At 35.9% G+C, this 15,973-nt stretch overlaps 1 protein-coding gene across 6 annotated transcripts in view; it reads left to right on the top strand.

Annotated features, from left to right (window-relative positions):
* The window catches only part of pnt (ETS transcription factor pointed), a 126,907-nt gene that overhangs the window by 63,847 nt on the left and 47,087 nt on the right, over nucleotides 1-15,973 (top strand). For all 6 annotated transcript variants that reach the window (XM_074138537.1, XM_074138539.1, XM_074138535.1 and 3 more), the window contains 3 exons: nucleotides 3,582-3,698; nucleotides 10,899-10,978; nucleotides 11,064-11,184. In XM_074138537.1, coding sequence (XP_073994638.1) covers nucleotides 3,582-3,698; nucleotides 10,899-10,978; nucleotides 11,064-11,184 — 318 coding nt within the window. The remainder of the gene's footprint in view (nucleotides 1-3,581; nucleotides 3,699-10,898; nucleotides 10,979-11,063; nucleotides 11,185-15,973) is intronic.

Raw genomic sequence — 15,973 nt, 5'->3', positions numbered from 1 at the left:
GTGATAAGCAATGATAAGCATTAGAGTTTAAACAATTTAAAACCAAATTGTTAAAGACATTTAAAAAAATACGTTACAGTGAAGTCGCATTTCCGACTAATAAAACCTTATCGGAATAGACTATGAGGCAACATTTTCTATTGTGAGGTGCTAGGATAGTTAATGTATTACAGAAAACTCGAAAACAGACAGTTGCTTATCTTCCAACTCAGAATTTTCGCAACAATTTTGATTCTGAAAAATTACATAGGGATTAGAAACCTTAGAGGAAAGCTTCAAGTTCCCTTTTAACATTTTTCATTCGCCTTTCCGGTTTTGTATTTTCATACATTCTCAGGCACATTTTTGTCGTAAAACTAATTTTGCACAAAATTATCAAATACACTGTCTATCAAAGATGATGGCTTTTTACTTCTGTAAATTGCGAGTAAATTTGTAGCAGTTTTATAAAAATACTACTTCGACTTGTAAAATATTTTCAATGCTTTATTAAAACTGTTTTAATAGAAAGCTTGTCCCAGTAGCTCCGAATTCTAACGCTTCTTGGTTTCCTGCAGTTGGGCGCACCATAATTAATAACTCCGCTCGCCCATTTTTTTAAAGGGAGATTCTGCTCTGCGAGAAAATAGTTCTATGGTGGCTCCTTTTGTGTCGGTTTAGATTGCTACAGCGTCCTCAAGTGATGACAACTCGCCCTGGTTCTCTAGGAAGCACTGGGGCCAGCAGCCAGCGATAAACTCACCCCTTATTTCCTCTACATATTCTGCAGAAAATGTCCCAAAAAGGCGGAGTATATTCCTCTCTTACACTAACTTGTAATGCCCAGGCAGAGCGAGGAGTCGGTAGTTAGAAATAATCTCTTCCTGGTACAACATACGTAACGTTACTAACGCATCCCACTAGTTCTGGGAAAAGCGAGAGAAAGAAAGCCTGTAGCTAAAGATAACCTGTTGCAGGAGTCCACCCTACCTGCAACACCCTCCTTAAAGTAACAATTTAGGAGGGTTCAAGAAAGAGTGACCCAGAAAGTCTCTCAAAACTTGCAGTTAGGGATAACTTCTCTCTCGAGTCAGACAACTCTCCCCCGTTGGTAATATCCTACTTTATCACCTAGTAAACATCTTGCTTTCTTGGCAAGCCTTAGGAGGAGGCTCCTTGGGGAAGTTTGCCCTCTCTCAAGCCCGCGTTAAGGCAACTTACTCCAAGCGAACGCTTGGTGGCTCGAGACTCCGTTCTCCGAGGTCAGATGTGTATTTTGCGAGTATTAGGTAGGCTATTATTGAATGCTCTCTGTTTAGTTTGGCTGGGATGCTCAGATGTATGGTCGCACAGATCCCTGAAGGAGTGGCTAATCCAACTCGCTCTCCGGGTAGTCCGAAAAACTTAGGCAGCAACAAATGAACTTAATCAATTTAGTTAGGCGCCAGAAAAAGAAGTAAATCTTCAAGGTGAACAATGTGTGATTTGGATGTGTGTTCAAGTCCTGGGATCGGCCATTATAATTATTTTACACCTTATTATAATGTATTAGTGAATCTTAAGTAAAAATTCATTGTTAGAGATAAATTCTGTCAATTGTATCTGTGGTAAGTGCGGTAAGAGAGAATCTATTTAACTAGAATTAACAGCATAGTTGACAGATTATCGCCTTTCTAGAAGCTTCTTAAAGCTCACTCTCTGAGTACGAGAGAACACTTCCTAGAGGCCAACAGTGTACTAAAAGAAGCTCCGAGCGCCAAACACCTCAAATGTTATGCGTCATAAATAAGAAAAAAAATAGAGGTAAATGACAAAATAATAGACTAAAAACTATTCTGTAATTTTTGCTCACAAAACTTGTTCTAAAATTAAAATAACTACCAACAAGCCTTTTATGCTTTCGAAATATTTACTTCAGCACTGCTTACTATTTAATAAATACAATAATTTTAATAGATTAGGCGATCATTTTTCTGGCGTAGCACATGTATAAGCTTATTTATAAAATAAATAAAATGTGAGCTAAAAGTGGGGGGCGAAATAGAAAAAAGCAAATCGCAAGATGCGTACAGATCGTTGAGTACGCCGTTGGAGTAGTGTAAGCAGCTCAGGGAATACATGATACTGTGCATACTGATAATTTTTACTCAATATTTTCTGCATATTTTTCCTGACAATTCTGGCCTCGTCTAAAAGATCCACTTTTGTATCTCTACCAGAATCTCACTTGAGAGACCCACGCCTTAGTTGGTGGCCATTTGCAAGATTCCTCTTCGAGTGAATAAAGTTTAAACTTTTGATATTTTCTTATTTTGTGTAAGAACTACTTTTTGCGACTATATCGTGCCAGCTCTGAGCAACCGTCAGTAAGTTTGAGGGCTTACACTTCTGAATATTCTCACCGAGGATAAACTTTCTGTAAGCTCTTGGCAGTCACTTTTTGGTCCTGAAAAGCCTGCGCGATCTGCTCCGACTTCGGTAATAGGCTAACCAATTTGCAACCACCTGATTGAGACCCAGAGGTCGTTGTTTACTGAATAACATGCCGTGCAGTTCTTTTTTGGAGCCCCTTCCCCGATTAACTGGCACAGTAACCTCTGTGCTGCACCCCAAAATTCAGTGCTCATTATTATTTTGTAATTGTAATAAACATTTAGATTTCCAGGACAGTTTCCGTTCCTTTATCTTACAAAGAAGAGAAACTACAATAATAGATGTGTTATCGCAGTGTTTCTCTGGCTAGATAACTCGTCACGCTTATCGGGAGGAAATGCTCAACTTGCCGAAGGCTTCTTGCCCCCTCATTCATTTCATGCCCTCTCAGATAAATTTTATCTTTTTTTCATCCTAGAATACGAGTCTATCTAAAAATTATTTTCAAACTAAGATTTCTTAAATCAAAATATAGAATTTATATTAACTATAATTAGCGTTCTATGCCAATTCTAATTTTGTTATACTCTACTTATTTTACATCTACCTATTGACCATTAAATGAGAAAACCTAATGAGGGCCATCCAACGATAACCGTAATTATTCGACTAGAATATGAACCCAAATAACTGTGGATTACTCCTTAGGGAGATTACTCCTTATTATAGTGGTTAAAGGGTAGGGATTAGCTATGCGGTTAGCGTACTCGACTCCCACGCGGAGGTCCCGGGTTCGAATCCAGCTGCTGAGCCTTAGATTTTCTCTTCCTAGGAGCTTCTACAGGACAACACTGTCCGGTGTTGTCTGTAACGAGAGAACACTGTTCGGAGGCCGGCAATGCACTGAAAAAAGCTCCGGGCGCTAATAACCCTAGATGTTGACGCGCCTTAAATCATCATCAAAAAAATAGTGGTTAAAACCAAGGTAGCTTCAGAGAACTCTTTAACAACACATCCATCCTCGTATGTTTGGTTAATATTACCCCTATTATAGAAATGAACTGATACAAAATTGTAGAGAATTAAATTTACTACAATTGGTGTTCTTTTATAGGTTTAGTGCGTCCATTTGCTTACGCGGATAATAAGAACAAACCGATCAGCAGCCTTAGTTAATGCCTTAGTTCCATGAATGCAGACCTTGATTAATAATATACTTTTGTTTACAGATATGCCGACCCAAGTGCCACCTCTTACTCCTGGTACAAATAAAAAAATGTCTGAAGCTCTGAAAGCATCGTACGCTTCATGGGAGAAGGAGCAATTGAAGTTGAATATTGTGAAAGGTAACTAAAAATTGAGAAAAAACTCTTATTATCAGACAACTTTGGTATAATAACATCCTGAGTTTATCTTTTAAAAGAAGAACTCTGTGCTCACTTATTTTATTATTGTTTAAGTGCAGAAGTCCTACCTTGCGCTATCCACAAACTCTCTAAGAACATTTGGTTCCCTCGCAGAAAAATAAGAACAGCACGCAACAACGTTAGCCAGTTTGAGCTAACCCCAAATAGTAGCTCAAACATCATCTATCTCTGCAATCCCCTGTAAGTGCTGTTTCATTCTTTGGAAGTGTCTGGGTGAAAATATGGTTCGTGTTGTTAGGCTGGGATACCCACAGAGACGCTAAGATACCTTAAGAAGTGGCTTGTCATTTCTCGTTAGGGAGAAGAATTTCCAGAATCAATGTACTCGTATTTTGTAGATGAGACTGGTGTGTACATCCGTGAGCCCCTCTTTCAGCATGTGAGATATTACAGTTTAGGGTGGGTTGAGGTTCAGGCCACCTCGGGGCCATTAAGAAGACGCTCAGATGTTTTTTTCAGTGACAGTCACTGTTTAATGGACTTTGTCTTGTGTGATCAGGAGGCTGAATCTTGCTAAAATACCCAAGGAGTACCTGAAAAAAACGCTATTTCAGCAACGGGAAGTTGTCATACTAAAACAAACCTGTATGCACTTTGCACCAAAGCCAGTAGCCTGATACATTTTGAATGAATTGAATGTAGTTTTTGACGGTAAAGATTTGGATTTTGTTCGGAACGAATTTACATTCAGTGAATCATTCTTTCCCATCGTTACAGAATAGGCACAACATCGACTGTTATTCTAATTGAACTTCCAGATTTCACTAGAGCACCCACTTTTCTTTTTATATGATCCTTTCCTGTAGGAGGTAACAGATGTTTTTTGTATCTGGATATTATCCATGTTGGTGGCGACCTGTTATGACTACCCAGCATTGTTTGCAATAATCCTGAAATGGAGGGTACTGGTATCTTTAAGTTCTAACAGATTTATTGGTATACCAGTACTTTTGATAGGGTTTTGCTCGAACAGCTTCACGTAATGTCTCATCATCGTCACGTGGTGGCCATCTTGGACCGGTCTTGTATTTTAAGATCGGTTTGTCACTGTAACGCTGTAACAAATTAACGCTTGACACTTTAGGTTATACAAGGCATTAGTTATATTTCTATTTCTGATTTCTACTTCTACTTCGGGCTTGAGTAGATTCCTTGATAATAACAATAATAATAACACTGTATTTATGCAATTTTGCATATTACAGGGAGTCAGCTTCGTATATTTTTTGTTTTACATCCAATACATTTCCTGTAGAAATAAAAGAAATAAATGAAAATGAGAATAGTTAGTTAAATAAATTAATAGATAAATAGATAGCTCCAAATAAAGTAAAATAACTCAAAATAAGTTTCACGCAAAATCTCTTCTTTTAACTACAGCCAACACTTACTATCTACAGAACGCTATAGATTTTAGTTTATTCAAATCAGTAATCATTAACAAATTGACTGAATTTTCTTCCTCGCTGATATTTTTATCAATGTATGTTTGTAGGAATTGGTCTCTAGATAATTTATAATACGGACATCTAAAAAGTACATGTGAAAGGGACTCATATTCATTACAATTACACATTTCACATTTTTCCTCCGCATTAATTATGTGAGACTCCCCATCAATATACAATCTTACAAGGGTTTTATTTGACAGTCTTAATTGGGCGACAATTCTAATATATTTGAGATTACAATTGTATTTAAGGTATTGTTCGCCACCAGAGTAGATTCCTGGAGAGGAACATAATATGTGAAGAACTTCTTTTTGGTTACACAGCATTACTTTGAAACTTTATTATAATTTCAATGCTATAAATGTAAGCCAAACGTCATAAAATTATTGCCTCATTTTTATTTAATGCCAGGCAAAACTTTTTCCCCATATTAAATCTGAACTTTTTCAAAAAATGCACAAAATTTTTTTAAAAAAAAAGTAGATCCAGTTAGGAAACACACTTTCCCTACCTAATATTACACAATGTGTAATAACTGAAAGCAGATAGGGTGACCGACACGGGCTGAAGATTCCTTACGTCACCCTAGTATTGTATCTTTTATTAACGTGCCTAACTCGCAATATATCAAAATATTGCCCAATTTACTACAATTTATAGCATTAATTTATTTAAATTTCATTAGTTCATGGGAATATCATGAATATATAGATAAATATAATAGATAACGTTCAAAACTGTTTTAAACTAAGTTTTTAACGATAGATTAGAGAGGACACGAAACTGATTTGTAAACAAAGACATGAAACTAAAGAGAAATGTATTTCTAGTCTGAAAACTAGTCTAGGAAATTAATATTAATAATAATTAGCGAGCGCATCTTTTTTCGGACGAGTCATTAATAATATTTTCTTTTGCGGAGAGTAAGGGGTTGTACAAGCTTAGTCCTAGCAATGGCATAAATTTTGATCAGTAATTTGCTCACATTGAGCAAGGGATGAGGCTGCAGACGCAGGTACAAATATCTTGTGCATTGAGTGTGTTCCGAAGGCAATCTCCCACTTTAGGGTGGCGTATTGAAACTGATTCAAAATAGAGAAAAACCTCAGCATTGGGCGTGGCCTACAATCTTGTGGTAGGGATGGTGGGCAACCAATCATGCGTCTCTCACGGTGTATCCCCACTAAACTCCGGGGGTACACTTACTGGCTACAAAAATACATCGCATTCTTCATCCCTAGCTTACAGTCTCCTAATATATTCTGGACCCACTTACCTGTATGACAGAATTTCATCTCATATTACCTTTGTTTCTCGCCTCCAACGTCTTTTTAGTACAAATAATTCAATCCTGGAGATTTTCGAATGCTTCTTATGCGCAGTAGCTTTCAAGTGTTTAACAAAGAGGTTTGTAGGTGGTACTTCAAATTAGTTTGCTCATGTGGTTATTTTGCTTTAAGTTTTGGTATATTTGAATGGTTTAGGTTTATTTTGCAATACTATTTTGCCATCATTTCTTTTAGCAACAATTTTTATATGAAATACGCATTTTCACTTGTTTTTAGCACAAAAGCCAATTCATAAATGTAAACTGCACAGGATTTAAATAGTCATCAGTTAACAACTATTTATTATTTTATTTTTGTTCTGCTTTTGCGGTTCCTGCGCCATTTAGACAGGACATAATTCCAGGAACCTGGAAAAGTGTGAACACTATTGCCTACTGTCAAGTTTGCCTTCATAGTACTCTTTTAATTGAACAAAAAATAAAACTGCACCGAACTTTAAGTAGGACAACTAAAAGTTATCATTCTTGGTGTGCAGGTTCGAAACTCTACCAGCGTTATGTGCACATCCTGCAGGTGGTAACGTACCCTACGAAGCGACCCCATTCTCAACCAGTTTGCACCTTGTTAACATCTAATTACACTCCCCATTTATCCAATCATACCTGCACGTGTGGTCACCTTTACGTTCAGGGGGATTTATCTTCACTGAGGAAATGTTTTGAACTCACCTGAATACCCTCAAAGATTTTATCGCAATCTGTGTGCGCGTCAGAGAGTTGTATCTCAAACATAGAGTACTAAAAAACTCTGCCTTGATATCCACTTTGTCTTCTTCGATGTTAACATTTCAACTTCAGCCGGTAGTGCGACTTTCACTGAGACTGTTTCCAAGGGGTTTCCCTGCTTACCTTCATTTTGCATCCACTGTATTTCTTTGAGGACAAAAGCGATGCCTCCAAACAAGGGCATTGGATTTCAAATATGTAATACATTTTCAAATTGAAAAGGTGTTTTGCTAAAAGTGTGCATTGATAGGTAAAAAAGTAAATCGATCGAAGCTTTTGCACTGGCGCCAACTTAGTATTTTCCAACTTCAAAATTTTTGAATTTATAAGATGGCTTCCGTAGTGTGGAGGAGAGTCTTTACGTAGGTATTGGCTGTATGTTTTCAGGAATAAGTTAGGAAAAATTTATGTTTCTTTTCAGTCTAATTCCATCCTTTACTGCTTGGGCACATTCATTAGGATTTAAAGAGCATTTTTGATCTCCAATAATGTAACATTATAATTAAATTTAATTCTTTTTATAGTCAATATTTTTATTCAGATAACAAAATTTGTTTCTATTTTATTTCATTTTCAAGATAAAGAAATGTTACTAGTAATACTGTAAACTTGAATACACGTAGTATGTACAAGAACTTAAGTTATCTATGCTAAAGATAGAAACTTAAATAAATGATGAATGTGCAAATTCTTCAAGTGTAGGGAGAAAAATGATTGTTTAAACGTAATTCCCCTTGAGTTTTCAAGAAATGAAACAAACACAACGATGGCTGTTCACGCCCACTCAAGCAATGATCTTAAGCAATCAACGTTCGCGGTGTTCAAATAATTCTGTGATTTACTGTTCTCACATACATAGACACATCATTTTCTTCCTAATGTTAAAACAATATTTCAAAATATAAACAGGGTGACCAGAGTTATATGCTCCACTCACTTTTTTTTTAAACGGCGGGAAATTTCGAAAAAATAAAAAACACGTATTTAATCATTTTTAGTATAGTTTATTTTCAGTGATTGACCAATTTTTGTAAACCGGATATCTCGAAATACAGCATCCAACTTCTTTTTTCAAATGGAACGTTATATTTTTTTTTTGCATATTTTTATAGTATTTGAGATCCTAAAAAAAATAATTTCATGAAATTTGATTTTTTAAAAATCTAATCATAATAAAAGAAAAAAAAATAAATAAATAAAAATAAAATGAATATAATAATAAAACAAAATGACCTGAAGGGCTTGAATGAAGGTCATCCAAGTATGGCCATCATAAGACGGTTAATTCAAAGTTCCGAATGTTGCCCAGTTTATTGTATGACCAGGTAGCCACGAGACCATGTGGAGGATGGTCGGAAAAGTTGAAAGACTAGGGACAAGTTGAAAGACTAGGGGCACAGTTGAAAGATTTTTCTATAAAAATAGTTTTGACGATTTTAATGTTCAATTAAACTTCATAAGATGGGCAGATGATTGTATACTTTTAAGTAGGGCGGAAGATGCTGACGAAATCCTTGCTCATTTCGAGTATTTTGAGTGTTTTTGAAGAAATTGTAGACACGTTTTATGTCGGTGTGGTAATCTTTTACCCAGCACGTGATTGTTCAAAATAACATTTTTTAATCTAAATTAATATGAGCGGAGGTCGCTTTTCCTCATACTTTGTTCTTAAATTCTCTTCATTAAAAGAAGAAGTAAAATAAATTGTTTTCCACAGATTCTGAAATTTCTCATCATCATGGAACAAACTCTCATTCAAGTTTTATTACGCACTTTTTCCTATTTACATAAAATCCTCATGAAAAGTCGTTCACTGTTCATTTCTCGTCGTCCTCCATGTTTTTAAAGACATCCATAACAATCGTTCGCGCCTTTATGCGTCGTTTACGATGGAAACAAACGTCTGATTCTTATTGGCTGAACGCTCTGACGTTATGTAGCTTGTCGCATTGTGATTTAGTGGTGGAAGAAATCTGCAGCTTACAAGAGAGTTGTAACTATCATCCCAACATTCAGTATTCAGAGAACACGGTGTTAGACTAAGAGTAGTGGCAGCAATAGACAGCCAGGGTTCAACCTGTATTTTTCCAGTTCTTTCTTTCAGCCCTCTTAAGAAAAATTGTACCAATACCAATTTGATGTTTTTTCTGGGAACTCACCGCTTTTGGAGAAAATATCAACTATAACCCCAAAGTTACCTCTTTACTGAGTAGATTTTTCAGATTTATCGGAATTTCCTTAACCTTAGAAGAGGGGTTTCCTGAACATGAAAAAACTGGTTTGAAATTAATCTGCGTTTAGTGATCATCATCATCCACAAAACTGAAAATAAAACTGTTCGGATTTGATTTTGAAATTGACTTTGATGAGGGAAGGATTTGATACATCTCTCAGTCGCTACTTTTCCAGCTTTGGACTGTACTCTCTAAAACAGTTCAAATATACTTTGAGATGAAATGCAATTCAGACGTTTATGAATTCATGGCTTAAAAGAAATTCTAGGAAGGATGATTTGAGTAAAGTTGGAGGCATTTTCGATTATAAAGTATTTAATTATGCAAAAGTATTCGACCTCCACATTGAACCTACTTCCGCTCACCATCTTCAATTTATTCAATTTTCATTTATCGATCCCGTCTCCATTTTGTGCTTATCGAACAAGAAATATCTCGGTTTGAAACGAAAACCATCTATTATACCTCAAATATTCAAACCATCTGGCAGAACAGTTTTGTAAGGGTTGATCGTCAAAAACTGCACGAACAAGTGTAATGTTGAAAAACCCATCAGCGCCTCAACCGTACACCGATTTCAATGAATGAGGTGTCTCTCGATCCAAAATTTCGAGTAGAAGTGCTTTTTGGGGGACCTGCTGCAGGATCGGAGTTAGCCCCACATTTGTGAGGCCCCTTCTGAAACTGTTAATAATTTTTATACAAACTGCGAACACCCGGAAATACACATAACTGTAGGACTATCACTTTTATCAGAAACATTTTCCCAGGAAAATCATCAAAGACGATTGAGCGGGAGGATTGAAAGCTATATTTTGCTCTACTGTAACTTTTAAACAATTTTATGCCATGCATTCCCTGTTAAGTATTGAGAAGTTACAAAATTTGAACTCAGATTCTGAGTTTGAAGATAGATCTATCCGACAAAAACAAAAGCCTCAATTTTTCGTTTTTTGGAGTATTTGAATACGATTTCTTTACGTTTATTGCGCTACTTGTTCAAATTTAAAAAATGAGGATGTGATTTAAGTAAATATGTGAAATTACATATTTCAAAAACCCTTGACTAATCAACTACTTGTTGGAATAAAATAGTTTCAGAGCATTTCAACTTCCAGAAGGCGTTCGTCGTAACATTCTTATGCCGTCAACTCAGATACAGACCTGTTGCTTTTGTTTGAAATTCTATTGGTTCTTAAGAAGGAGTTCAAATGTTCTTTAAGTCTCAGTGATTTTATATTGAAGCAGACTTGAAATTTATTGAAACTCGAAGTTACAAGATAGCATTGAGGATTGATGAAAAAGTGGGAATGGGTCGAGTTTGACACTCTTCAGCATTGATGCCCTGTCTCTGTTGCAGACCCAAGGCACTGGAGCGAGGTGGAAGTGGCCCACTGGCTGTCTTGGTCCATAAGGGAGTTCTCCCTGCAAGGAGTCAAGGTACAGTTTAGCCCTAGCTAACGTATTTCTGAGTTTTGTAGGTGTTATTCGTTATAATTCGTTTTCATTTTGATTTATTTGATAGGTGCCACAATTGTACATGCGCGGCAAGGACTTATGTGCAATGCCAAAAGAAGCGTTTCTTTCCAGAGCGCCGCCATACATGGGCGACATCCTGTGGGAGCATCTGGAGATGTTACAGAGAGGTAAGTTCGAAGTCAAGCAATCTTCCTAGTTCCAGCGATCCTGTGGAATGCTCGTAGCGTTTTACTATCTAAATTGTTCTTATATTACAGGGTACTTAAGTTTCCCATTTCTTTTACTCCTATTAAGAGAAGTATTGCGATCATAGAGAAGCATACACTTTCAGGTCCCCTGAGTCGGAGAAAACGTGGATTTAAGGGAACTGTCTGTCGTGATGTATCTGAGTGTAAACAAGTTCAAAAGAAAACCTGACTTTATATTTCGTGATCGCCTGATGGCATGATGGAAATAACTTCATCGATGTGTTAGCCGACCCATTATGGTCATCCTAGGATGGTCTTCATTCTGTTTTTATGAATTGTTTGCAGCTTAGTTATTTCTTGCCAGTAGGCAGTGGTAAATTAAATAAAGGTTTATAAATTAAAAATAAAGACAAATTACATTTTTTAAAAACATATTTCAAGTTAAATAAAGAAAAAATTAGGTCGAACTCAAAACTGATGTATGAAAAGTAAAAAGAAGAAATAATTTTAAAAAAAAATAGTTTAAAGTTTTATTTAATAATAATGTAAATCAATGCATACTTAATCACAAATTTCCGGCGTAGAAAGGTGAAGGTTACCTGACTGTTATAATGGTTGGCCGTTTAAAAGAAATAGGTTACATTTTAGAAAGGAAATTAGTAATTCGTTTTGAGAGAACAAGTTTAAGACTCGTTTATGTACAGGTATAACTATAGATATAATAATCTTTTGTTTACATTTTATTTTGAATATTATATATATAGAAGCTGATTAGAGTGAGTCAGTGAGCATTAAAGTGAGATTTGCTCGCCAGGTATCCACATCATGAGATATTACGTTGGGATGAGCAAACAATTTGGTACACTCTCGTGACTAGCTTTTTCTTTTTTTTGACTTCTTCTGAATCGGCTGTTGCCCAGTTGGTCCAGGATGCAGCCGTGACGCCCACTCTCACAGAAACAGTTATTGTTGAGCCAAAAGTATTTTCCAATGACAAGTGGTCTCAAAAACGCATTTATTCTGTAGGAACTCAAGGTTGAAAATTTACCGCACTACTTCCTCTTACCAGGTGGAAGTCTGCGTTCTACCAATGTGTCTTGCAAATTTACCCTTCTACCATCTATTGTACCAGGTACAAACTCTACTATTGATTTTAAACCTCACACGCGGTTGAGCATGACATATGGCATAAACCATGCTCCTTCTATTAAAAGTTAATAAAGTTAAACTAGCATGCTGGACTAGAACCCAGATTTTCGAGTTCTAAGCCTAGACAAGAATCCAGAAAAGGCAAAAATATTTTGCCCCTCAACATGGCCAAAAAAACACGTTTTCAGCCCTCCTGAACATGAAAGAAATGTTTTTAGGGCATGATTTGTGTAAACAGAATATTTGAATGATGAAGATTCGCATAACTGGCTCAGTACTTAATTAAAATTTTTGAAGTCATACTCAAAGACTCAAAAGTTGAAAAGGCAACTTTGCGAGTATAACTAAGTCACAGTCAGATCCCCTGATGGAGCCACAAAATCGAAATGTAAAGCGATTTGTTTTTGAGATAAGTTAGGACAAAGATGGAGGTTTTCGAAGCAACAAAAGATTCTTTAAAAACTTCTATGGAAGTTCAAAATTTATTTTCTGATTGTCAAACTACCAAGAGAGTACAAAATATTACTTTCTTATTAACACATTCGCTTTTATACGGATACTTTAAATGCGATATACAAACTTGAGAATTTTATTAAAATTATTTGAATAATTTCATGAGCAAAAGCGCATGAAAATGCAGATTAAAAAAATGCCTAGTAAGAGCAGATCGCCATTTTCGCTAAAAACCCTGACGATTCGGATACTTATTGATATCTACTTACATTATGGTTATCTTTAGCTATCCAAATTAGGTGTAATAATGCAGCGTTTTCTTAGAAATAATAATAATCATCGCACTCATATAGCATGATTTTACTTGTGATGTAGTTAATAGTCCTATCAGTGTGTAGGTGAGGCTGACTTTAGGTTGAAAACACATTAAACTGGTGGGAGTAGATTTCAGTCTGTGCTTTATAGTTCAACAGTTTCGATCATAGTGTGTATAGAGTTGAGTGAGAGACTAAATGTTCACAAAATGAAATTTAGACAAACTATTGATTTGATGTAAGGTTTTCACTACTCATTACTATTTCAAAAGTTTGCTGTAATTTAATAGAAATTTAAACTAAAAACACACACATTCAGATACTCTAATATGACAAGTTACTACGTATTTAAACAAGGTAAGATATCAGCAAAAAAATGTCAACATATTTCTTTTGATAAAATGCACTAAAGATTAATGTAAATTCCATTGTAGGGCACCACAGATGTTAACTGTACTAACTAACGAAACAGACTGGCATTTTAGGAAAATTTTTGATTTATTTATATACACAAAGAAGAAAGCACTTAGGGAACACCGGAACGCGGCGTCCGCTCGGAAGAAGGGGTCATATCCTACTGGGCAGTGTTACCGGATCCTGAACAATACCAGTGTTTGAGGATATCCTCACTCACATACTGCCCAATACAATTCCTTCTTTATTTAAGTAGGAAAAAAGGTTATTTTTGTTCATTTTTAAATTAATTCTAAATGATACTTTGAATTTAAATTATTGTTAAATTACATTTATACTCACTGACTTTAATTCCGATCTCTAAAACTATGATTTTATTAACTAAATTTAACAGAATTAGAATGTTGAAGAAATAGATTGTTAAAACGTGTAGTGAATAGGTGTGTTATTCAACCCAGGCAACCAACTGGAATGCTAGAAAGGAATTTCTAGCAAAAGTAGTAAATTTTATCTATTTTTTCCCTTTTTTCGAACATCTACTTCCAAAACTAGCCGATCTAATATGTATGATCAAGCCCCGGCAAAAAAATAGAATTTTTGAAGTAGAAAATAAGGAAATTCTTGTAAACTCCGAAAATTTTACAGAAATTCCTTTAAATCAAGTAAAATTTAAGCCTTATAGACTTATAATAAACTGCATTGTTTACTCTTCTGTCCTATTTGTTGTTTCAAAACTTATTCTGTTTCAATTTAGTTCCCTGTATAGTCCAATATTTTTAGTCGTTGAAAGCTTCAGTCCATTAAATTTAGTTCCCTGTATAGACGCATCTTTGAGTCCACTTTTTCAAGTGTTTGTTGAAAATCAGCCAACTAACTTGGTTCATCCAAAACTTCACATGATCTGCTTGCAGATCGCGAGCTCCAATATACGAACTGTCTCCATGTAACTAGTTAGATAATGAGTCAAAAATGATTTTGATACCAGTTTGCTGAAGAATGAATTGCCAATATTTTGTTTATGGGAACTAATTATACGAGATCTGATTGTTGACGCTGTCGGCCAGAAAATTAATATTTAATTGCAGGTTATGTAAATGATGGCAGAGTGATAGTGTTTGGCTAAGACTCGCCATGTGATTAATTATAATTCTCTGTTCAATTAGCTCCTGACTGCACTAAAAGTGGAGAACTTTATCTAAATCGACTTTAATCAATGGGGTTTTTCGCTTTTTCCCTCATTTTCTCTAAAATGGCTCCCAAAATTTACTATATGTATATATTTTGCCTGAATGAGTTGTTTTCAGTGGATATAAGTGCTGGATATATATCTCCTTCTTACACATCTATAAGTTTTACTTGAAATAATTTTAGAAAAACCATTTTTGGAGAATTTTAAAGCTGGTTTGTTTGAGTGGCAACATGTTCGAGAGAGAAGTACATAGACGCTTTTATTCAATTCCATCTTGTGAGCCATTCTCATAAATCCATACTGTAATACTCATTTCTGCAATAATCCATACAATACTTTTACTTTACCAAGTCTCTAAACACCCCACGACCACACCACTTCCCTGATGTTTTAAGGATTGCCTTCTCTAGATCTCAGGGAATCGAGCTCTCAAGGGGAGTTCTAAGAAGAGAAGGACACCGGTAGTCGGGTATAATTTCTCTGGGGTTCAATGCACTTTTTCCCACAAAGCCCTCTCCAGATATTTCAAATAACATGGCTCCGAGTCTTCGGAGAATTATCGCTTTCCTCAAATCCTGGTAACCGGGTTTCAGGCACTAGAAAATAACAGAGCTCAGTGAGCCGGCAGATTGGATAGCCTTTCCCTCTAAAAGTGGTATTCCCACTACCCGATATTTATGAAGGCTTTCTAAGAGCCATCTCTAGCATGGGTTTACTAAGAAAGGTTACTTTTTCCTGCCAGTACCTCGAGAGTATCGTAGCTTCGTAGCTCCTGTGTCATTCGCATTATTCCTTGGATTGGTCCAAAGAAGTAATGGGGAAGAGGAAGGAGCAGAAATCTAGGATATGTTGCTGTCTAGCGCTGTATGCTCTTCTCAGCGGGATAGGGAGGTGATTGAGGATTATCCAATAGGCCTTTTTCCTTTCTTTTTAATTCAAAAACCTTCCACTCAACCTACTATCCCCTGAATTATAGATCATTCTTTCTGCATTTGGGGTTGGTTTTTCTGGATAATATCAAGTTAGACTGTTTGTCTGTTCAAAGAATACTGAGGCTAAATAGGTTTTGTGGGGGAATTGCTTTAAGAGAGCTCAGAGAGGAAAGTTGTGACTTTTTGAGCCTTTTCCGGACTGAAGCTGGTCTGTGTATGCACTTTGTGTGCGTATGTAAACATGACTCCTGAATGTACATGAGGAAACTATAGACTTCCGCTAGTGTAATTATAATTATTATTAGTTTTAATTTATT

Source organism: Rhodnius prolixus, unplaced genomic scaffold (genome assembly GCF_049639745.1).
Source record: "Rhodnius prolixus isolate KJV_2025 unplaced genomic scaffold, Rpr scaffold_11, whole genome shotgun sequence".
NCBI lineage: Eukaryota > Metazoa > Arthropoda > Insecta > Hemiptera > Reduviidae > Rhodnius > Rhodnius prolixus.
This window is presented reverse-complemented; position numbering and strand designations above follow the sequence as displayed.